Raw genomic sequence first — 22,798 nt, forward strand, 5'->3', positions numbered from 1 at the left:
ACTCTTGGGGCTAGCTTGGCAGGCTGGATTGCTGCCAAGGTTAGTCTGTGCTGGATTACTGCCAACGTATTGCCTGTGCTGGATTGCTGGCAACATCTTGTTTGTGCTGGATTGCTGGCAACGTCTTGTCTGTGTGTCAATAAATCCTTGCAGTATCTTTGTCTCGGCATGCTTTGGTGTAGGACGAGGGGGGTCAGAACAGGTCTCTATATTATACAGACTCACAACATGGTGAATTTTCTTTATACAGTGTATCACAATGGAAGAATACACTGCATTTGTATCTATTCTCTGTATTCAGAATTAAGACAGAAGAACCAACAAGAAGGCCCCACTCCTGTTTGCAGCTTGAGCATTATTTTTGATCCATTAGTAGATCCAAGTATTGTGTTGCTGCATCTTTTGTATTTCTAGGGTTTCTTTCTGCTGTAAAGTCAGGGCCTCTTTATTTCTGGGCAGACAACACAATTGCTATAAACACCAGTGTTTCCATGGATATCTTGCCTGGCGGTCTCCTTACTTTAATTACATAAATGAACGGGATGTGGGAATTCTGCAAAGCACAGAGGCCTTCTGTATGCTCATGAACATTTCTCAACTGTTAAGCATTTTTGCATATAGAGTTAGTAGATGGTTGCAGCCTCACGTTGCAATCACTTCAATCCACAAAACATTGTTACAGGCAAGAGCAAAAAACTTTCTAAGGCAGTCCAATAGGGATTAAATACGCCACTTTGTTCTTGCTTAAGGGACTAATTTAGCTTATGAAAAGAGTTTCTTAGGGCAATCTTCTATAAGAAAAGGAAAAAAAAACCTCACCAGATGGACCACTTTCATTTCTCTTTCTACTTTCTGGAGCCGTCTCCAACTATGTCAGCCGGGGGGGGTGGGGTGGGGGTGGGGCTGCCTGTTTGGAAGCGCTTTCCTTGGGTCGATCAGGGACTTTGCGATGTCCCTGCGACCAACAAGGTCTTGTCCTCCCAGTCACCGTCTCTTCGGGATGGTTTAGGTCCTGCCGGACTGCCCAGGGACAAAAGTGTCATCGGCAAATTTGGACCGCACAATGTAACGTTGCGACGTTGACTCCTCCTCTTGAGCCAGGTTCAACTTCTGTTTCAGCTTTCACTGTTTCCCAAACTTAACGCAGGCTTGTGTTTTCCAAATAATTTCTACATAGTTCATCTCTGTGGTTCTCTACAATAAGAGCCGAGGTGGCGCAGTGGTTAGAGTGCAGTACTGCAGGCTACTCCAGATGACTGCTAGCTGCAGTTCGGCAGATCGAATCTCACCAGGCTCAAGGTTGACTCAGGCTTCCAGCCTTCCGAGGTGGGTAAAAAATGAGGACCCAAATTGTTGGGGGCAAAATGCTGACTCTGTAAAACCGTTTAGAGAGGGCTGCAAAGCACTGTGAAGGTGGTATATAAGTGCTAGGTGCTAGTGGTACGGTTTGCTTGCCCAGTAAACAGGAACTTTGTGACTGGCCTGCCCCCTGGAGCAGAAATTTATAAGCAACCCCACCATTTTTGTGTCAGCCATTTTGTGAGAGCATCTCAACATTCTAAACGGGCCCATCGTCTAATCCTCTCTAAACAAACAAACAAACAAACAAACAAACAAACAAATCCCCAATCCCTTACCCATGTGCCGAATATGCTGCGCCATCACTTTTCCCTTGGTGAGAGATGTCACGCGAATGCTATTGTCCCAATGCCCTCCACTGAAAAGCAATTTTGCATCATGGGACATCACAAACAACTTTGAAGTGATTTCCAATCCAGGTGCAAAAGGGCCACTGATGTTTCGTTGTGTTCTGGAAACAAATACTTAAATTAGATCTACATTTTCCACTTGTTAAAAGTATATATTGTTGTCCAAAATCATGAAACAAGTTTCAGTACAAATAAAAAGTGCAATATAATAACTTAATAATATTAAATCTACTTGCAACGATATAAACATTTTACCCAAGTGAGAGTAAAGCACAAGTTTCGACTTCCAGCATAACAAATTCTGTTTTCTTCCAGTTAGATTGGGAGAAGGGAGAGGGCAACAGAGAGGTCAGGTAGAGGGTCCTGCTCATTCGTAAAATGACTGATTGTGGTATACTATTATAGCCAAAATCCCAATTCTTATCAGTAACTGTGCAAGTTTCTCAGATCTGAACTGCAGACTTCAGATTTTATCAACCATTCTCTTGATCTTGCATTACAGGAGCCTCCAGGCTCATATCTGAGCCTTGTTCAATCAGAATGTACCTATCCTTGGGGGAAATGTCTAGAGGACAGTATAAAACTGATTAAATAGGAAAGAGGACATGAATTCAATGAACCAGTTTATGAAACCAAAATTGACCATGAATCGACATTCTCATCCTTCCTGATTTCTTCAGATAATTTCCCTTAGCATCCAGCTCTGAGTAGAAGCTTTCATCACCTACCCAGAAGCCTATTAGGAGCCGAGGTGGCGCAGTGGTTAAATGCAGCACTGCAGGCTACTTCAGCTGACTGCAGTTCTGCAGTTCGGCGGTTCAAATCTCACCGGCTCAAGGTTGACTCAGCCTTCCATCCTTCCGAGGTGGGTAAAATGAGGACCCGGATTGTTGTTGGGGGCAATATGCTGACTCTGTAAACCGCTTAGAGAGGGCTGAAAGCCCTATGAAGCGGTATATAAGTCTAACTGCTATTGCTATTGCTATTGCTATCTTGCAGTTCAAAATAGACAACATAGACACTGAATGTACGCGTGCATACATACAAACTTCTGCCTGTGTGCATATTTGTAACTTGATTCAGATAAACTTATTTGTACCTTGCTCTGGATAAACAGATTAAGGACATACGAAGAGCTATGAAAATATTATTTATACCTGAGAGACTGCCTCCTGCCAGTTACCTCCCAGAGACCTATTAGATCGCACAGACTAGGCCTCCTCCGGATTCCATCTGCCGGTCAATGTCGGCTGGTGACCCCCCCCCGGGGAAGGGCCTTCTCTGTAGCTGCTCCGGCCCTATGGAACGATCTCCCCGTGGAGATCCGGACCCTTACTACCCTTCCGGCCTTCTGCAAAGCGACTTAAGACCTGGCTGTTCCGGCAGGCCTGGGGCTGTTGATTTATCCAGCCCCATCCTAAGTTATATAAATGTTGTGGATTTTTTAATTGTTGTTTTTTTATTTTTTTATATTCCCCCTTCCCTTTTTATTGTAAGCCGCCCGGAGTCTTCCGAGAGTGGGCGGCATACAAACTAAACAAACAAACAAACAAACAAACAAATAAACAAATATTTATCTCTATGCATATCCCCAATGAAAGATCACATCAATATATTTTATAAGGTGGGCTCTAGTTTGTAAAACACATTGGTAAATTGGTAAATTGGTAAATTTATTTATAGGCCGCCCTTTTCCCTGGGGGGACTCAGGGTGGCTTACAACAGATAGGGCGGGAAGACACACAATGACATATATAAATAACATATAATTAAAATAAAAGCAACATTCATTCATCATTCGGGTGGGGACAGACTATAATCTTTAACCCCAGGCCTGACGGTATAGCCAGATCTTGAGGGCTGTGCGGAAGGTCTGGACGGTGGTGAGGGTACGAATCTCCACGGGGAGATCGTTCCAAAGGGTCGGAGCTACTACTGAAAAGGCTCTCCTCCGCGTAATTGCCAGTCGACACTGACTGGCAGATGGAACTTGGAGGAGGCCCAATCTGTGTGACCTAATAGGTCGCAGGGAGGTAATTGGCAGGAGGCGGTCTCTCAAGTCACATGCCAAAATATGTCCCAGAAAATTATGGTGTTTTTTTTTTTTTACTCACTTGGGATTTGTCACTGTTTGATCCTTAAGGAAAGTGAAATAATTGGAAATATTTCGGTCGTAAGGTAGCCATCCATGAGTCCCAATAATGAAGTTGAGATTCACTGTTACCTTCAGAAAAGATTGTTTAATTTTTTAAAAAAATTGAAATATAAACTCAGTAGCATCAAATATAAATACAATTTATCCTTCCTGACTGCTCTTTTGTGAATCTTTGAATTATAGTTCCGAAAGTAGAGATCTATTGATTTTTATATATTTATTGTATTAAGATACTACATCTACTCAGGAAACATTAAACACAATAATCACACAAATCACGATCAAAGATACCTCAACACACATTGTAATACCCCTTAAACTTTCCACCTTTGGATGGAAACAAGTTAAATATTAATAACAAATTAACAACAAGCAACAGGTTAACAATTACCATATTTTTTGCACTATGAGATGCTCCGAACCATAAGACGCACCTAGCTTTTGCGGAGGAAAACAAAGAAAATCTGCCTCTGCTCCCAGAAATTTGCCTCCTTGCAGCCAACAGCAAACAGCTTGTTCAGCTTCAGCACAGCCAGTTGTAGCACGAGAAGCTGATTAGCAGTTGGACCAGCCTCCTGGAATACCACTGAACAGCTGTTCCAAGCTGTGGGGATCATCAACGTCGCCACCACGTTAGTGGCGGCGCCTATCACCATTTATTGGCAGCTGCGCCCATCGTTATCTCCACATGGCCCATTTTTGGCCTTCGCATGTCCTGTTTTCAGCCTGTTCAAGGTGGCAGGGATTGCTGCTTCGGCCGCCCATCACCACATCCATGTGTCCCATTTTTGGCCTCCATGTGCCCCATTTTTGGCCTCCGCGAATCTCGATCCCCACCACCTAGAACAGGGCTTCGGCAACATTTGCTCTATAAGATGCTCAGACATTTCCACCCATTTGGGGGGGGGGGGGGGCGGGGAGAAGTGCATCTTATAGACCAAAAATACAGTAATAACAAGTCATTTTGATAATTTCATATCAGACCTTCTTCCGGCATTTTTGGCAAATGTTACTCACCAAAAGTTCTGGACTTCCCTGTGACATGAAAGACCGGTATTGATTCCTGGGAACAATGGCCTTAACGATGGGGATTCCGTCACTGATTCCCTAAGGGGAAAACAGATGCTAGTTGGTGATGGTAAGTAAGGCAAATTAATCTGATGTGATAGATGCTAGCATGTAGGTGATATTCAAACTTAAAGCCAATGGGGATGCTAATATTAAAGGGAGTTTCAAGAATAAGCGTTTCTAATTCTGAAGTGTAATAGCAGGAGGAACTTCTGGATCTGAATCACTTGCCCAGTTTTTGCTGGATTACGCGGAAACAGAATTATGCTGAAGACTTGAAGGTTCATTGTGTCAGCTAGTTAGAACTGCCTCTTAAATAAGAAAAAAAAGGTGGAACTATTTATATAATTATTGCTTCTTCATTGCTAGCTTTCCTTTTCTCAATTGCCATATTAATCATGGTCAAAATTATCCTACAATATTTGTATAATCCAGTGACGTTTTTTTGCATTTGCAGAAACTAAAAAAAACTGAATAGATCTGTTTCTGCCATCATTGTAAAAAAATGTGTAACGCATAGTCTTCTGCCTCTATAGGCCTCAAGCTTTTTGGACCTTGAATCCATTTTTTATTTCAGCCAATCATGTGGGAATTTATTATTTATATTTTGAAACACCCCAGAGGCTATTTTTTTTAAAAAAATATTAAATATGAATAATGTGAAGCATTATCAGCTGCAACCTGATACCAAATATCTTTACCTCAATGAAGAAGGATTTTAGTTCAGGGAGATGCTGGAACAGATTGAGGGTGGAATTTTCATTTCTGGTCTGCTTCTGCAGCACCTCCTCCACAGATAATCTTGCTGGATGAGGCTCCTAGAATTAGTCCGGAGAAGCAATATCTGAATTTATGAACTTAAACCTTATACTACCAGCACCGTCTACATAAGAGACACCACAATCTTCCTAAGAAAACTGAAATTCTTTGGCAATCTTCTTGGCAACACTATTTTAGCTATCATGGATATTGAAACTCTATATACAACCGTCATTTGCAAACATGGGCTTCAAGCCGTCAGGAGCAGCATCAGTGATGGCCATTTCCCACGGAAGAGAGCATTGCAGACGATGACATCTACAGTGGCTTATCAGATCAAATTGAATTACTTATGAGTAGCAGTTGTCTGGAGTAGAAGAGGGTGATTTCATGACATTTCCCTTCTCCAGAGAGATTTTGCCAGCCGGAATTTACTTTCTAACTGCCAATCTCACCATTGTGCCATCTTTGTCCCTTCAGAGACACGTAATATGCCATGAATTTTCACCAGCAATAGTTTGTATTTCTTTTTATCTATTTAACTGTAACATTTAAATAAAAATATTTTTAAAAAAAAAGAATTAGTCCGGAGAAGTGGGAACCACAATTACACAATGATTCGGCAAACAAATTATTGAAATAAGAGGAATAAAGATCACGTGATTTGGCACAGTATGTGACTGTGAGGTATAACAGGGAGGGTTTGGCAAGGCCTGAGGAGAAACCTCTGAAGCAGGAGAACCATGATACACGGTCAAAAACAGGCTATTCATTTGGAGATGCTACCTGGGATTCTTAGTGCTTCCAAAGGATTTACCTTCAATAGTTGGCAAGGTGTTTGTCCGAAGTTGTTAATCATGCCTTCTAAGGCTTTTCTTTCTTTCTCATCCGTTAAGGCATCCAGGTCTACGGCTCCTGCAATGATAGTAAAATGGCAAACAAAATAATGGAAATAATATACCTTTCTGTACATGGTTTCACAAGTATATATTACTTAATATTTCATCACCTGAAGTTATTATGGGGAGTTGTACATGTGCTCCAGAGGTGGGTTGCTAATCCCGTTCCAACCGGTTTGGTTGAAATGGGGCTGTCTCTGTCCCATTGAATGTTACCCGTGAAGGGAAGGTTAGAAATACTTTTGGACTATATGTAAAGGTTATTAATAACAATAACGATAAAAAAGAACAAAATTAGACACAGCTAAGTTTTAATTATTAGGGGGGAAATGTTATGATATAGGATATAGTTAAATAAATAAAGGATAATGATAATAAATTATATACATGCTATGAGTATAATATAAGGGAATTGGATGTAAATGGTAAACAAGGATTTGGAAAGGAGGATTAGAAAATTTTGGTACGAAATATTATGGATGTTTAGCTAGAACAGGATATGAGGATTTCATGTTAATGGAGGATTTTATAAATAAGTAAATGAAATGCCAGTATGTGGTTATGTATTAAATCTTGGTATATTTTATGATGAAGGACGTTTAAATAATCATAGTCAAATAAAAGTGGAGGTATGATGATGGTAGTATAATAAATATCCGAGTTAAGATATTAGAATTAATATGAATTATATTTGATGACGGTGGAAGAGATGCACAAAAGCCTTTTGTAACAAACTGATACACTTTCTACAGTGTGTAAAGAAGGAGGATTTGTATGTTTGTTTTGAAAAATATATATATATTTGGGCATACCAGGGGTTGTGACTTTAAATATATACCTTTCACCCTGGCCTGGCTGATAAGGAGTCGAGCTCTGTAGCTCAATGGTTAACACATCTGCCTAAGAGGCAATAGAGCACAGGTTCGATTCCCAGTAAGGGTATGGCTAGCTGATGAGAGCTAAATAGCTTGAAATAGATCTATACTAGTCTCCCTTTATTTATTTATCAGCACAAATATAACACATATATATATATATATATATATATATATATATATATATATATATATATATATATATATATATATATATATATATATATATATATATATATATATATATATATATATATATATATATATTTAAAAAAGGTCTGATCTTGCTTAGCTTTTTTTCTGGAGGAACCAAATGTCGGTTAGATACTGCCACTTATCACTCTTATAAGACATCACAAACATGATGTAATGCATACATATTCTCACCAAATATTTGGCCACTGATACATTGTTAATCATTCTCTCTAACCCTAATTATCCATATACAGATGCTAATGCAGAAAAATAGTAGATAAACCACTTAATACTATGCAACACTAATCGAATCATAAAGATAGCAAATATTTGATAGAGTGCAACAGTTTATCCACGGCATAAAGCCTATTGTGATCTCTCCTGCCTTTAAGAGCCGAGGTGGCACAGTGGTTAGGGTGCAGTACTGCAGGCCACTTCAGCTGACTGTTATCTGCAGTTCAGCGGTTCTAATCTCACCGGCTCAAGGTTGACTCAGCCTTCCATCCTTCTGAAGTGGCCTGCAGAGGTGGGTGAAATGAGGACCCAGACTGTGGGGGCGATATGCTGATTCTGTAAACCGCTTAGAGAGGGCTGAAAGCTCTATGAAGCGGTATATAAGTCTAACTGCTTTCCTTGGTTTAGCTTTTAAAGCTACTATTAACCTTTTCAACATACATGATGCAATTATGAACCAAGAAAAGATGGGGCTTCATACCTTCATAAGTACAGTAGTAGAAGACATTCAGAGCTTCCACTGCAGCTGGCCCCCTTTGTTTATAGCCAAAAATCAGATCTATCCATTCATGGAGATGAGCAGAGACATATTCTGATTCCTAAGACAGCAAGAAAAAATATATGAGTTTATTAATGGAGTCCTTAAAAAAAAACTTCTAGCCCATTTTATTTTTTGGGGGGGGGGGAAGCTTTTTCCAAATACACTTTGCTCTCCATATTTTACATTCACTGAAAAAGATCATCCTAGTTTGATGATGATGTTTGCGCAACTGCGAAATGTAAGGAAATAAATCCAACTTTCTGCAGCCATTCAGGAGAAAAAAAATAGGTACCAGAAAAATACAATTTAATTCAACTGTGGTAAAAACCTCTAAAGAGAGCACAACAACTTACATCGCAAAAGAATTATAAAAAATATTTTTTTCCCAAAACACTTGGCCAGATTAACAGATATTACCTACAAAATTTTAGTTATGAAATATTTAATTACTAGCTGAAGGTGCTATCCTTGGACCCAGGTGGGTAGCTGTGATTTCAAGATCAATTACACAATAAACAACGTTCTGATTGGGCCACCCAACTTGCAAATGTCATCTCTCAATATGGATTCTCTATCCACTTCTCAGTCCAATCAGATCTAAAGAGTGGTGGGTTTCAAAAATGTTTACTACCTATTCTGTGGGCATGGCCTATTTTGTGGGTATGGCTTAGCGGTCATGTAACTGGGTGGGGGCGTGGCCAACTTGATGTCACTCACCAGGAGATGTCATGGATTGGGTAAAATGTGGTGAAGCTCACTTAACAATGCACTTGCTTAGCAATCAAAATTTTGGGCTCAATTGTAGTCATAGGTCAAGGTCACTATCTCTGTCTTCCTCTGCATGGCAGCCTTGCCTAGTAAACTCCTTCTCCTTTCTGGCAATTGTCCTCACTGTTAGAGGCACCAAAATAATCCAGACAATGTCAGGTTTCCTGCTGCCAGGGGTTGGACTAGATGACCTCTGAGTAGCCTTCTAGCCCTAAATTGCTGTGCTGTTTTTCTTTCTTTCTTTCTCCCTCCCTCTTTCCCTCCGCTCTGTGGGAAGCAACACCCCCCCCCAAATAAAATATTACTCCCAGAAAGACTCATTCCACATGCCTGCCGGATAGATAATGAGTTAATGAGCCTATAGAAACTTTGGCTTCATTCACAAGCAGGGAATGATCCAAACCTTTTTAGAAACACAAAGCCCATATTGCACAAATCCCAAAACTTCAAAATCATAGAACCATATAATGAACCATTATTCAATTTGTTGTTCCGTTGACCCAGAAACAAACTGTTGAATGTCACTTTGCAAACTTCCCTTTTCAATTTAAAGTTTGCAGCATTAAGACTTGTGGATTTCAACTCCCAGAATTCCACAGTCAGCAAAGCAACCTTGGCAACTTTAAAACTTGTGGACTTCAACTCCCAGAATTCCACAGCTAGGCATGCTCAGTTCTGATTTAAAGCAACAGCATTTTTTCCTACTTTGCCGAATCCCGGTTGAAAAGTGAGATTCCTTCTTTATTTTTATTTTTTTTCTCCCTTCCCTTCCTTCCTTCCTCCCTCTCCCACCCCTCTTTCTCTCTCTTTTAGTTTTTAAAACCTCTTTTACCTTGCCTGAACCGGCATGGAAAAGAGGCTTAAATAAAAAGCTTCTGGGGAAGGAGGAACCACGTCACGATGTCACAACGTGCGGTCTCGATACTCCGAGACTACCGTTGACACTTTTGCTGCTGGATGGTCCATTGAGACCTAAACCGTCCCAAGGAGATGGTCATCAGGAAGACAAAGCCTTGCTGGTCTCAGGAATATCGCAAAATCCCTAATAGACCCAAGGGAAGTGCTTCAAGCCGGCGGTAAACAGGCAGCCTGCAGGCTGATGAAATCGGGATGCTCCGGAAGGAAGTGAAAAGAGAAAGTGAGTCCATCTGGTGAGGTATTTTTTTCTATTTTGCTAACAACTGCCCAAAGAAATGTTTCTTTAAAGCCAAATTAGATCCTTAAGCCAAAGAACTGAGCAGTGAAAATAATCCTAATTGGATCGCTGTGGAAGAATTTTTTTTTCTTTGTAGCATGCCTTGATTTCATTTCTTGTCAACTTACACATATACTATGTGTTCCTTTGTGCTAAACATGCATTTTTAAATCTTACATTATCTCTCCAGAGGGATTATAACTCACCAATGCTTTCCTATGTTTGAAAATGAAGTCTTCTGGAGAATGTGCCCATTTTGGTAGGACAACATCATTTACCTCTTCTTTTGAAATCTGGAGCTGACCAAAATTGAAATCTGCAGATAAGACAAAAGGATTTCAGGTGCAATTAAGATGACAACATGTTTATCAGAAGTTATTGTTCTCTAAGCCAGATACCACTGAAGGAGAAGATGACAGAAGAAAAGCAGTTAATCAGGAAAATCAATGTCTCACCTATTTATTTTAAACAGAACCAAATTGTGCAATAAAATAACAGTATTTATAATAATATGGCAAAAGTGTAATTTAGGAATTTTTGTATGATAAATCAGATTTTCTATTCATTCTATAATCACAGGATCAGAACATTAACCAATGTGTTGCAGGAGGAGAGCAGGCAAAACTGGGGAGGAAGGGGGGGAGAGCAGAGTAAAATGCATCATCAGTTTATAGTCTTTGCGTTGCCCCCGTGCCCCCCTTTTGAATTCTGTTGACTCTTATCTAGTGCCAATTTAGTGCTGGTGTTAGTTAACTAGATTCTTGTATATAGGCTTCAATAAATCATTTATGCTGCAATCCACATGAATGATCCTGATTCTTTGCACCTGACATAGTGTTACTTAAGCCACAAAAGAGATTCCCTTGTTCTGCGTGGTTTATCATTGGTTTAACTTCTTACGGTTTTGATTCTCTAAGAACTCTGGCAGGTAGAAAAATTCTGGGATTAGCTCATTCACATCATGTGGATTCTCCATGAGAGCTTGCCAAGTAGCATTAATGGAATGGAACTGCCGATCCGCGCAGTCAAATCTGCAGAGAGGAAACACAAAGGCAAACTCCTCAAATTACAAATCATTATTTCCACTGAAATGCCATTTAAATAATGGAATTGCACTTAACTTTAATTCAGTGCTCTTCCTATAAAATCAAATATGGGTGCAATTTTTTAAAAAAGTAATATACCTACTTATTGGGATAACAATGCATATCTGGAGCTACACATCATTTGCACACATTCCTACATCATATTTGAACTAGAACACAAAACCTGTTCATTCAAGAACTCTATTTAGCTATTAGCATATAAATGAAGCTCTGGACAGCAACAAATTGCATGGAGGAAGACCATGTGTGGCCATTACAAAACTTGGTGGGAAATTTGGACATCCCCAAGATGCTAAGATGACATGGCAAAGTATCAGAAAGCCACTATTGGTTCATAAGTTAAACATCTTATGTGTCAGGCCTGCAATTATATTCCTTTTAGAATTTTGGCCTGCCACACTTTCTCTTATTTCATTATGCTGTTTCATTAGTATAGTCGATGGGAGGGGGGAATAGAAGGAGTAGGATTGTGGAATGTATTGTTTTTCATTCTTTACTAGAAGCCAAGGTCATCCTTTGTCTCCGCACCAGTACACCTGACCGGAAGAAGCTGGGTGTGGATGCCAGCGTGGAAGAAGAAGATTGGACCATGTGATGGATTGTGGGTGTGGGGACAAGATCATGAACTTTTAACTGGGTGGGATTCTGATGTCATTTCCAGTATTGGGATTAACACAGATGTGCCTAAGATGTCTGCTTTATTAAATTGGAACTTTAAGGATCGTTTTGCCTTGGACTCTGATTTAATTCTACATGATACTTGGAACGCTGACATAATGATTACACTTTTTAATATTGTAAGCTGCCGAGAGTTACCCTGTGGTAAGATGAGTGACCAATAAAATTTATAAACGAACAAAGAAATAATATATATTTTTTATTGGAAAGAAGGCTTTTTCTTTGCTTCCTTTACTCAAAGGATCTATTGCATTTGCAGCTCCTCTGAATTATATGCAAGGGGGTGGGGGGCTTCTCTTTTGAGAAATAAACATCTCTACCCTAAGTATGTGAAGAAATGGTACCTTGTTTACTTTCAAGGAAAATAATACATTCTGCAACTCAGCCGTTAAGCCCACAGGATAAATTGGTAATTCGCTTAATATCATACCTCCCACTCTGAAGCTGGATATGCAATGTGGTAAAAGGTTCAACCCGAATAAGATAATGTATGACCCCAGCTGCGTTGGAGTAGTGAGTCCCGTAGTGAAACTTGTCAATAATTCCAAAGGGGTCTTCAAAGTTATCATATCTTAAAAGGCAAAACAGAGAAATAACTGTGAAACTTTTGTTATTTATTGCTTTATTTACTCAGAGAAGTTATATTAGCATCATTTGTCATCTGAGAATGAAGAACACCCAGAGTTTAAAAATAATAGACAAAAAGAACGTAGGAGCTAATCTATCAAGTTTTTCTTTTTCAGGAGGGAAGGAAGGAGGGAAGGAAGGAGAGAAGAAAGGAGGGAAGGAAGGAGGGAAGAAAGGAAGGAATGTAGGAGAGAAGGAAGGGGGGAAAGAAGGAGGAAAGGAAGGGGGAAAGGAAGGAGAGAAGGAGAAAAGAAAGGAGGGAAGGAAGGGAAGGAAGGAGGGAAGGAGGGAAGGGGAAGGAGGGAGGGAAGGAAGGGGAGTAGGAGAGAAGAAACGAGGGAAGGAAAGAGGGAGGGAGGGAAGAAGAAGTAGGACCGTTGTAAGATAAGATGGATCTATGGGATGATAAAAAAGCAATCTTCAAGTATATTGTCAACAGTAGGGAAAAATTGTTATAAATACATATTATTAATAACAGTTATGAGATCATATAATTGTGAATGTATATATGAAATTGATAAAATAAAATAAAATTTTAAAAAAAAGTTTTTCTTTTTTAACTAGGCTGGACTTGAAACACTAAAGGAAATCAGTATTGACTTTTTAGCTTATGACTATATAGCAAATAAACACCATGTGGATGAGTAAATTGAAAAGCAAGGAAAACAATAAATGATGGAAAAATAGAATTTTTGCACCGAAAATGTTTTATACAACAATTTTACGTTTTCTATACTAATAAAGAGCACCAAGACTCTGAATATCATCCAAAGAATTTCTTTCAATTAAAAAAAAATTTTTAAGCATTCATACACACCAACTTCACAATGTTTCTTCCACTGGACTTTTTCTAAGGCGACATGAAGTCTCAATGATAAACAACCTGTCAGGCCTGCAATTATATTCCTTTTAAAATTTTGGCCTGCCACACTTCCTCTTATTTCAATATACTGTTTCATTAGTATAGTTGATGGGAGGGGGGAATAGAAAGGAGTAGGATTGTGGAATGTATTGTTGTCATTCTTTTTTAGAAGACCAAGGTCATCTTTTGTCTCTCCACTTTTACACCTGACCGGAAGCAGCTGGCTGGAGATGACAGTGTGGAAGAAGAAGATTGGACCATGTGATGGATTTGTGGGTGTGCGGACAAGATCATGAACTTTTAAACTGGGTGGAATCCCAGGAAGTTCTTTAGAATTGGGATTACACAGATGTGCTAAGATGTCTGATTTATTAAATTGGAACGTTAAGGATCGTTTTGACTTGGACTCTGATTTAATTCTACATGATACTTGGAATGCTGACATAACCATTATTTTAACAATATAACTATCAACTTTCTTTTTTGTCACAGTTTTATTACTGCTTACTTCCCTCCATATACAATATCTGTGCTTCAGTTTTATTGGCTGTGACAAATTAAAATGCTCTCATCCTAAACCTGCTTATCAATGAATAGCAATAGCAATAGCAATAGCAGTAGACTTATATACCGCTTCATAGGCCTTTCAGGCCTCTCTAAGCGGTTTTACAGAGAGTCAGCATATTGCCCCAACAATCTGGGTCCTCATTTTACCCACCTCGGAAGGATGGAAGGCTGAGTCAACCCTGAGCCGGTGGGATTTGAACCGCTGACCTGCTGATCTAGCAGTAGCCTGCAGTGCTGCTTTTAACCACTGCGCCACCTTGGCTCTGAATACTTGAATAGTTTTCTTCAATTCTTCACTACCATCTGAACAATAAATTCCACTTATTAGTTGGAGGAGGAGAACAAGCATAAACATTAAGAAGAAGCAGATCCATAATAAGGACATCAATTAAAAGATTACTTCAAAAGAAATACCTTTCATTTACAGCTCTCACATTCTTTTCATTCACTACACCAATAGGCTTAGACAAATCCCGAAACACTGCAGGATTATTCAAATCCAATTCTTCTGAAGTATAATCCTGCAGAATCCATGGAAACTTGAACAAAAAGGAGAACATTCTTCAAGTCTCACATTTGTTTTGTTTTGATAAAATATAATATTAGGTCTAGTCAGAAACAATGGACATAAATAATACTCACAACAGGGTATTGCGCAAGATCATTGTAGGTGCGTCCTGCCATTGTATTTAACTGAATGAGGTAATCAAAATTGGATATTTCCCTGTTCACCCATTTCTAAATAAAGAAAACCCAATGTTGAAGCTAATGTTGTGTAAAAAGAGTTAGTGATGTATTTTAGTATAATTCAAGCAAACAAAATGGTAAACTTAAAGCAGCATTCATGTTTATTATGCCACCCAACTCCTACAACCCATATAGAACTAGAAACATATAGCCATGAAGATTATTTTTAAAAAATCATATTATTGTTGCTTCCCTATATAATCCAACAAATGTGACTTGCAGCAGAATGCTCCATTTAGCATGAGGTTGTGTAAAATAAAGCTAATATTAGCTTTGTCATCGTTGGGAAGAAAATGGATTTCATCCCATATACATCACAAGTTAAAAGTTTACTGTACTCTTCAAGTGAGAAACTATTTTTAAATAGAGAACAGAAGCAGAAATAGAAGTTATCACTTAAATGTTACATTTATATGTATTTTTTAAAATTTGCTCAGACACCAGCTGAGGGAACTATTATTCCAAGAAAAAAGAGACATGCATTATTTTTGATGTCCCCAACGTTCATCTTATTATCCTACCTGAGTCAATCCAGAAGTTTTGAATAATTCTTGAGGAGATCTGGTCCCACTAATATTTTGAGAACACAGAGACAGAATTCGGCTATATACTCTGTTTCTTGTCTACAATAAAGAAGTACATAGGTTAATTTATTGAATAACATCATTAGAATTTCCCTATTTTCACACTTGAGCTTGCTGTTTTGGCAAACTGATTGTGGGGCTAATCCAATTCATCATTTTACTGTAATAAATTCTCATGCATTTCAATAAAAGCTACTACATTATTTAAAGGTGCTTTGCAGAGGTGGGTTCCTACCAGTTCGCACCTATTCGGTAGAACCGGTTCGTCAAATCTACCGAACCGGTTAGAAGAGGTTCCACCAGTGGACCCGGAAAGCAGGCCACACCTACAGAAGAGGTTCCAACATTGTTTGAAACCCACCACTGGTCCTTGGAGATGATTATTCTACACTATCATGCTCCTATTTATAAAACTCAGTGCCTCTGTGAAAGGTAAGGATGACTACTGCGTTTGTGGTGCAATCAGAACATTGTGTGTGTTGAAGTTGTTTTAATGCAAACCAAAGAGGCCTTTTAAAAAAGAAGTTTACATCACATTTTTATGCATGCCAGTGCTGTATGTGAGGGAATTTAAGGTGGTTCTGACAAGTGTCGTCGGCATCGTCATATCCGGTCACATGGGCGACAAGCCACTCCCATCCAGTCACATGGGCGGCAAGCCACTCCCACAAAGGAGGACACACCCACAGAGTAGGTTCGAACAATTTTTGAATCCTACCACTGGTGCTTTGCCTCAACATTTGTCAACTTCAGCAACGATGGCCCACTACACTAAGCGTTAAAGAAGGGCATATGCTCAAGGAAGATGTTAAAATCAATGTTGGTTTTCTTTTAAGCACACCTGCATAAACCATTGGTATTTAAACTAGATATTTTGGCTTTCATTATTAAACATGTCAGCTGACCACAAAAAATGTTTTAAATAGCCACCTAAGATCCTAATGTGAAACAAAACCATTCAATTAATTCACTATCCAAGCTGGGTTCATTTTTAGTACAATCAGGAATAGTATTGAATTGAACCCATTCATTTGTTCACAGGAGTTCACTGGTCAAAGTCACCCAGTAAAGAAAATTACATTTTAGGGATTTCTCTCAAGGTATTCTGCACAAGAAACATGTGAAATTACATACCTCTTTTTTAAAGTTAAGGAAATAATTAGTCTGGTCAATAAAGAAGATCTCCAAAGCCGACCTCCTCAGATTATAACGGCGCAGGTGAATCTCTCGAATTTGAGAAAGGGGCCATTTAAAATCAAAACCTATACCTGTATATAGAAGAAGATTTTTAGTTTATCCTTAACTATGTTCAAAGAGAAGGTATATGATAATTATGAAAGTCAAGAACATAACATGGCTGAAAAAACTAAAAGCTGCCAATTGGAATGAATCAAAATAGAAACTTTGCTAAAAATCATAACAGGACTAAGCAACCAGAGGCATCAGAATCACATCATTTCAATCTACCCTTTTATAGCGTGACCCGACGAATGCGCGCCCGACAACAGCGCGGCGACAACAGCGCGGCGATAAAACCGCAACGTCAACAGCACGCCCACAAAGGCACGCCGACAAAAGAGCGCTGAAAGAAGCGTGATTAGGGTTAAGGTAAGGGTTAAGGTAAGGGTAAGGGTTAGGTTTAGGGTTAGGTTTAGAACGCGCTTTTGTTGGCGCGCTGGTGTCGGCGCGCTTCTGCGCTCATTCGTCGGCGTGATTTCAAACTCGCGGTTTTCTCACTGCGGTTTCATTGGCACGCTTTTGTCGAGCGCGCATTTGTCGATGAACCCTTTTATAGTTCCCTGTCACTGACAGTCAATAGCAACACTTAGATATGAAACAAGATATGAAACAAACAAGAACTGTAGTATAAGTTCCAATTTGTTAAACAAAAAAGAACAAATGAAAAATAAATCTTCCCCAGTAACTCCCCCCACTCCGCGCCCCTTCCAAAGAACCTATACACCCATAAAGCAGATAAAGAGAAGCTGAAGTGTGACGCTGCATGGTGAGAGGCTGGGAAAAGGATTGGGAGCACTTTCAACCTGCCTTCTAATAAATGGATGTTTACCATTGCAGCCGTTTTGAGAGAGTTCTCATGTCATATCCCCCAAATCATCAGCCACAACAGATAAAAGGGAAGGTTTGGCCATCAGCAATATTTTTCTCCACTGCAATGCAAATGGAGAATTCTAGATTGTTAAGCATTTGAAATCTTTCTTCCAGAAATTCATTCTGGTGGTGAAAGCGTGCATGTAGCCAATTAACTACTGTATACAATGCAGAGTGGTGGAACAGAAATCTAAAGGTCCTACCTTCTTCTTTTTCAATGCTGCCATCGTAAAAGTAAATGTGTTGTGTAGTGACCTCCAGCCTGCCAGGTATTATATTCATTATTGTAATAAGTTCACAGTCTTCTGAGAGTACAAGTTTTTCTTTCTGACCCTGATCTTCTTTTTCATCCCTGCAGCAGAAATATCAAATGATAGGCTTGATTAAATGGATAATACAAAAATTACAAAAGAAGGCTTTGGCATTTCTTACAAAATAATCAGTATTTGAACCTATTATACAAGTGATTCATCGCTAAGTACTAATTAATAAGAAGCCTGATTAGTCTCAAGTAGGATTAGCAATGTTTTTGCTCTACACCCTAAATAAGTGACAACAGACAGAAAACACTCCTTAAGAAGAGAAAATCATGAATAAAGGAAAATTTGATTTCAACGAGTAACAAATTTCTCATTTCTAAATTATAAACCGTGAGAATTTCTTTATCACACTGCCAGCACAAGAGATGCTAAACATAATTCCTAAAATATATTTTATTTAGATCTTTTATATAATTAGAAGAAAATATATTTTGAGCATGTGGTTCTTGAAATAAAATATCTGCATACAAGAATAAAGTAAAAGGGGAAGCAAGGAGGGAAGGAAGGAGGGAAGGAAGGAGAGAAGGAGAGAAGAAAGGAAGGAAGGAAGGAGGGAAGGAAGGAGGGAAGGAGAGAAGGGGAGAAGAATGGAGGGAGGGAAGGGAGAAGGAGGGAGGGAAGGAAGGAGGGAAGGAGAGGAGAGAAGAATGGAGGGAGGGAAGGGAGAAGGAGGGAGGGAAGGAAGGAGGGAAGGAGGGAGAGAAGGAGAAAAGAAAGGAGGGAAGGAAGGAGGGAAGGAAGGAGAGAAGGAGAGAAGAAAGGAGGGAAGGAAGGAGGGAAGGAAGGAGGGAAGGAAGGAGAGAAGGAGAGAAGAAAGGAGGGAAGGAAGGAGGGAAGGAAGGAGGGAAGGAGAGAAGGAAGGAGGGAAGGAAGGAGGGAAGGAAGGAGGGAAGGAGAGAAGAATGGAGGGAGGGAAGGAAGGAGGGAAGAAAGGAAGAAGAAGTATGATTGTTGTAAAATAAGATGGGTCTATGGGATGGTAAGAAAGCAATTTCAATTATATTGTCAATTGTAGGGGAGAAAAATTGTTACAAATACATATTATTAATAACAGTTATAAGATCATATAATTGTGAATGTATATATGAGAAATATTTTTTTTTATAAAAAATAAAAAAAGAATAAAGTAAAAGGGTAGTAGGCAAGTTGTAAGTACATGTAAGTAAATAAATAAATACATGTTTTGTTTGACCTCACTTAGCAGAAGAGATGTGGTATTAGTCTATATTTACTATCTATGGCCAATGTAAAAAAATGACAAAGGATATTATATTTCATTTTTTAAACTATATTTTTTTAAAAATCATGATATGAAACATTAAAAGTATTTGTTTCCTTGACAATCTGATTTCTTATTAGTAGCTTTTAAAATTTTTGAAAGGTTTTTTGGAATGAAACAAACATATACAAGATGGTTTATAGATGGCACTTCCCCCCAACGAGGTTAGCCAAAATGTTTCCTGGGTTATCTCCACTGTGTTGGAAATGTGGAAGAAGGGATGGCACATTCTACCATATTTGGTGGTCTTGTACTGAGGCCACAAAATACTGGAGAAGGATTCAAAACTGGCTAAAAGAGGTTACCGGGGCAAGCATGGAATGGAAACCCGAGACTTTTTTTATTAAGCATAAAACCAGAAAACGTGAATAAATCTATATGGCATTTGAGCCTACATATAATTGTGGCCGCAAGAATAACATTTGTGCAATTTTGGAAATCTACTACCATCGGAAGATGCCATAATTAAAAAGATTTATGAATGTGCAGAAATGGACAGAATGACGGGTTGGCTGAGGGACAAAGGAGAAACGGAACATTATCTTAGCTGGAATCTATGGTATATGTGGGCGACAAGGAGAACAGCAGAGACTTAAAATCGGGGAAAGTTAAATAGCAGTTGTTAACAATGGGAACTAAAAGTGAACATGGGTATTGTAATCGATCCCTGAACTTTGTAATGAGAAGATGTTGGTTAGAGACTAAACAATGAGGAAGAAGAAAAAAAAGTTGGGCTGTGAATGACTGTAACCGCGGGGCGGGGGGGGGTTGTATGTTTAAAGTTGTATTTGTATGTCTTATTCTTAAAAAAAATGTATAACCAATAAACATTATTTTTTTAAAAATGCAGCTAACGTCAAACATTCTAACCATCATATTAGGTGGACTGTATCATTCGAAGTTTAAAAAGAAAGATATTTCCATTTCATGCATATTCATGTCTGAATTTGAACACATTTTGTAGAACGTAGAGACAGGTAAAAAAAAATTTTTTGATGAGCATGCCCACAATATGTTGCAGCCCTACTCTTTGGAACCTGGTTCTAAATTCACATACTCTTCTACATACATATTTGTACTGCATGTTGGATCTTCATCTGGCAGTTCAAGTATATCATCTTCCATATCATTGACTTTTACTTGCTTCACTGCTTCCAGAAGCAAAGCTTCCCTTGATGGTGGCATCTGTAATACTCCTTGAAAGGTGGATAGAGAATATTCCATTAAACCAATCAACTTCATTTTATGCTCTAAATAGAGCATGTACCTCAATGAATAAAATAAACATGAAGAACACTGAATTAAATGCATAAATGAGTAAAATAAACACGAAAAACTCACAGAACTAAGGGGGAATTTCCTGACAGTGGAAGAATTAATTGTGGATGCTCCAACACTGGAGGTTTTTAAGAAGAGATTTGTCTGAAATGGTATAGGACAGCGATGGTGAACCTTTTTTGGCTCGTGTGCCGTAAGTGGGGGGGAGTGCAGGGGAGGGTTGTGTGCGGGCGTGCCACACCATAATAGCAATAGCAATAGCAGTAGACTTATATACCGCTTCATAGGCCTTTCAGACCTCTCTAAGCGGTTTACAGAGAGTCAGCATATTGCCCCCAACAATCTGGGTCCTCATTTTACCCACCTCGGAAGGATGGAAGGCTGAGTCAACCCTGAGCCGGTGAGATTTGAACCGCTGACCTGCTGATCTAGCAGTAGACTGCAGTGCTGCATTTAACCACTGCGCCACCTTGGCTCTTATGTAATGCGCTCCGCCCCCAGTGTGCATGCACGCACTACAAGCGTTCCCCCTCCATTTTTTTGCATGCTTTTTTCGCTCTTCCCATGCTCCAGAGGCTTTATAAGAGCCTGGGGAGGGCGAAAACAGCCTCCCCCACCACCCCGGAAGCCCTCCGGAGGCTTCAGGAGGCTTCCCTGAAGCCTCCGGAGCAGTCAAAACGACCCCCCGAGCAAACCGGAAGTCCGTTTCCAAACTTCGGGTTTGCCCTTAGGGCCAGTTTTCTGCGCTCCGGAGGCTTCAGGGAAGCTCCTGAAGCCTCCGGAGGGCCTCTGGGGAGCGGGGGAGGCTCTTTTCGCCCTCCCCAGGCTCCTATAAAGCCTCTGGAGCCTGGGGAGGGCGAAAAATGGCTTTAAAAAAGGGTGAACTTAGCTGGCCAGCGCACGCATGCGTGCTGGCCAGCTGACAGGGCAGCGCCTCGCGTGCCCTGACAAATGGCTCCGTGTGCCCCATGTGGCACGTGTGCCATAGGGTTCGCCATCACTGGTATAGGGTTTCATGCTTGAGTGGGGTGTTGGACTAGAAGACCTCCAAGGTCCCTTCCAATTCTATTATTCTATAATGCTGCATTGGCATGACAGTAGGACTTCCTTTTCTGCACGTGCCGAAAGGATTATTGAACTAGCTGAAGTACTTTTGTGTATTCCTCCACATGTGTATTTAAGAGAAGTTACTTAGCTGAGCTTTGTGGATTACAGTGTTGTATTGTCAATGCTTGCTCATCTGCATTCTTACTTGTAGCCATTAAGATAAAGAGACAACACGGGCTCCCTAATCTAACATCTTCCAAGAGAAAGGAGAACAATACCTATCTAAGAACAATGTTCTCATAAAAAGGATCATTTAATATTCGCAGGTGCTGCCTGCTAGAGATCCTGCTCATTAATTAATTTAAATTTACTTTTATGTCATTCAATAAAATCATTCTGAGTTATTTTACACTGGTTTGAGCCTATTTCCTTCAAATCCTGAAAAACGCATTGGTTTCTGTTTGCCTGCTGGGCTGCCAACATAATCGCTCCTCCATCCATAGAAAAATTCCTATAAGTCACATGATTCTATTTATATTATAGTGCAGTGTTTCTCCGTGGCACGACAAAACCGTGGTCCACTAAAGCACACCCGATTAAAGCGCGTACCTGATGTCATCAGCAGCGCGACAAATACGACCGCGGAGAAAAAAGGGCGCTTTAAAAAGCGCTTTTAAAGCAAGCCGATTCACGTAAAGGTAAGGGTTAGGTTTAGGTTTAGGTTTAGGTTTAGGTTTAGGTTTAGGTTTAGGTTTAGGTTTAGGGTTAGGTTAAGGGTTAGGGTTAGGTTTAGGGTTACGGTAAGCGTTAGGGTTAGGTTTAGGGTTAGGTTAAGGGTTAGCGTTAGGTTTAGCGTTAGGTTAAGGGTTAGGTTTAGGGTTAGGTTAAGGGTTAGGTTTAGGGTTAGGTTTAGGGTTAGGTTTGGGGGGGTTAGGGTAAGGTTTTCGCGTTAATTTTAACTTTACCGCTCACAGCGTGATGTTTTCGTCGCGCTGTGATGACGTCAGGTACGCGCTTTCGTCGAGCGCGCTTTAGTCTACCGCGGTTTTGTGGTGGAACCGTGTTTCTCAACCTTGGCAACTTGAAGATGTCCGGACTTCAACTCCCAGAATTCTGGACATCTGGGAGTTGAAGTCTGGACATCTTCAAGTTGCCAAGGTTGAGAAACACTGTTGTAGTGCTAATTTCAGTAGATA

General features: G+C 39.8%; 1 protein-coding gene across 1 annotated transcript in view; it reads right to left on the reverse strand.

Moving 5' to 3' along the window:
- NBEAL1 (neurobeachin like 1) overlaps positions 1 to 22,798 on the reverse strand; it is a gene marked incomplete at its 5' end in the record, with an annotated part of 105,536 nt that overhangs the window by 15,887 nt on the left and 66,851 nt on the right. The window contains 15 exon segments of the mRNA XM_087707021.1: positions 1,638 to 1,810; positions 3,824 to 3,933; positions 4,882 to 4,971; positions 5,634 to 5,750; positions 6,509 to 6,606; positions 8,376 to 8,493; positions 10,605 to 10,714; positions 11,299 to 11,429; positions 12,613 to 12,753; positions 14,653 to 14,777; positions 14,881 to 14,976; positions 15,507 to 15,608; positions 16,704 to 16,837; positions 17,882 to 18,030; positions 20,347 to 20,473. Coding sequence (XP_087563147.1) covers positions 1,638 to 1,810; positions 3,824 to 3,933; positions 4,882 to 4,971; positions 5,634 to 5,750; positions 6,509 to 6,606; positions 8,376 to 8,493; positions 10,605 to 10,714; positions 11,299 to 11,429; positions 12,613 to 12,753; positions 14,653 to 14,777; positions 14,881 to 14,976; positions 15,507 to 15,608; positions 16,704 to 16,837; positions 17,882 to 18,030; positions 20,347 to 20,473 — 1,821 coding nt within the window.

This window comes from Thamnophis sirtalis, unplaced genomic scaffold, assembly GCF_051295495.1.
Source record: "Thamnophis sirtalis isolate CommonGarterSnake01/CBP01778 unplaced genomic scaffold, rThaSir2_p1.2 scaffold_1, whole genome shotgun sequence".
Lineage (NCBI taxonomy): Eukaryota > Metazoa > Chordata > Lepidosauria > Squamata > Natricidae > Thamnophis > Thamnophis sirtalis.